Source organism: Octodon degus, unplaced genomic scaffold (assembly GCF_000260255.1).
Source record: "Octodon degus isolate 3935 unplaced genomic scaffold, OctDeg1.0 scaffold00416, whole genome shotgun sequence".
Lineage (NCBI taxonomy): Eukaryota > Metazoa > Chordata > Mammalia > Rodentia > Octodontidae > Octodon > Octodon degus.
In genome coordinates, this window is record NW_004524992.1 from 166291 (window position 1) to 167414 (window position 1124).

The 1124-nt window shown below is 33.5% G+C and overlaps 1 protein-coding gene across 1 annotated transcript in view; it reads right to left on the bottom strand.

Moving 5' to 3' along the window:
* Nucleotides 1-469: 469 nt before the first annotated feature.
* The window catches only part of LOC101572155 (metal-response element-binding transcription factor 2-like), a 2387-nt gene continuing 1732 nt past the window's right edge, over nucleotides 470-1124 (bottom strand). The window contains exon 3 of the mRNA XM_023708617.1: nucleotides 470-1122. Coding sequence (XP_023564385.1) covers nucleotides 925-1122 — 198 coding nt within the window. The 3' untranslated portion in view covers nucleotides 470-924. The remainder of the gene's footprint in view (nucleotides 1123-1124) is intronic.

A 1124-nucleotide genomic window follows, 5' to 3' on the forward strand; every position in this document is an offset into this window, starting at 1 on the left:
GTGACCCATTGATTGCTGAGTAACGTGTTGTTTAATTTCCATGTATTTAGCAGGTTTTTCTCATTTCTTTTGTCATCTATTTCCAGTTTCATTGCACTGTGGTCAGATAATATGCATGGGATAATTTTTGTTTTCTTGCGTATAATTAAGCATGACCTGTGTACTAATATGTGATCTATTTTAGAAAATGATCTGTGTGCAGCTGAAAAAATGTGTATTCCACTGTGTTTGGGTGGAACACTCTTTAATTGTCCACCAAGTCCATTTGTTTCAAGCTCTGGTTCAGTTCTGTTATTTCTTTGCTAATTTTTTGTCTGGTTGATCTATCTTTTTGAGATAAGGGTGTGGTAATGTCTCCTGTTAAGATTCTTGTATTAGATATTAGATTTTTTTTTACAGGCTCAATATATTTTTTTACACTTTGCTTGAAAGAAAACTTCAATATTTTACAGTCTTTTGGTAGGCATTATATACACTGCACTTTATGAAATCTAAAAGGTACTGAAATAAATTTTTTCCCAACATTTTGGTATAACAAAACAGACAATGTTTCTCCAAATATTTGTGCTATCTACATGATCTGTTTGCTCTGATAACCACTAATCACAAAAACTGACTCAATGGAATAATTAGAAAAATTATCTAACACCATGCATGGGTTGAATCATTTTTAATATCCTATCCTAGAAACATTCTACAAATCTTACGATTTAAAAAATTAAGTCTCTGTTCTGATTTTTAAAAGATATCTTTCTTTGACAATATCCATAACAATGACAAGTACATGTTAAGGCTAGTATCATCTCTTTTGTGAATACTTGTTTTGTTGTTTTTTAAGAAAGACAGTAAAAGCCAGGCTCCTTTAGGACTTTCAACTGGACCTACAGAAAATGAGTGCAGTGAACATAATATTCAGTCCTAGAGTCAGGAAGCAGTTGCTCCTTCCCATTCCACAAGATACTGCACCTTTCCATCAAGTGTCACCCGACGAGCCAAAACTCTGTACTTTTCGCCACATGCTATTCTACCTGCAGCACCAAAATAACTAGTAATGGAGTTTTTCAGATGATTGAGCTGTAATTCTTGATCTGCTAAGTTATTGAGAATCTCTGTGTTGAGTTCCT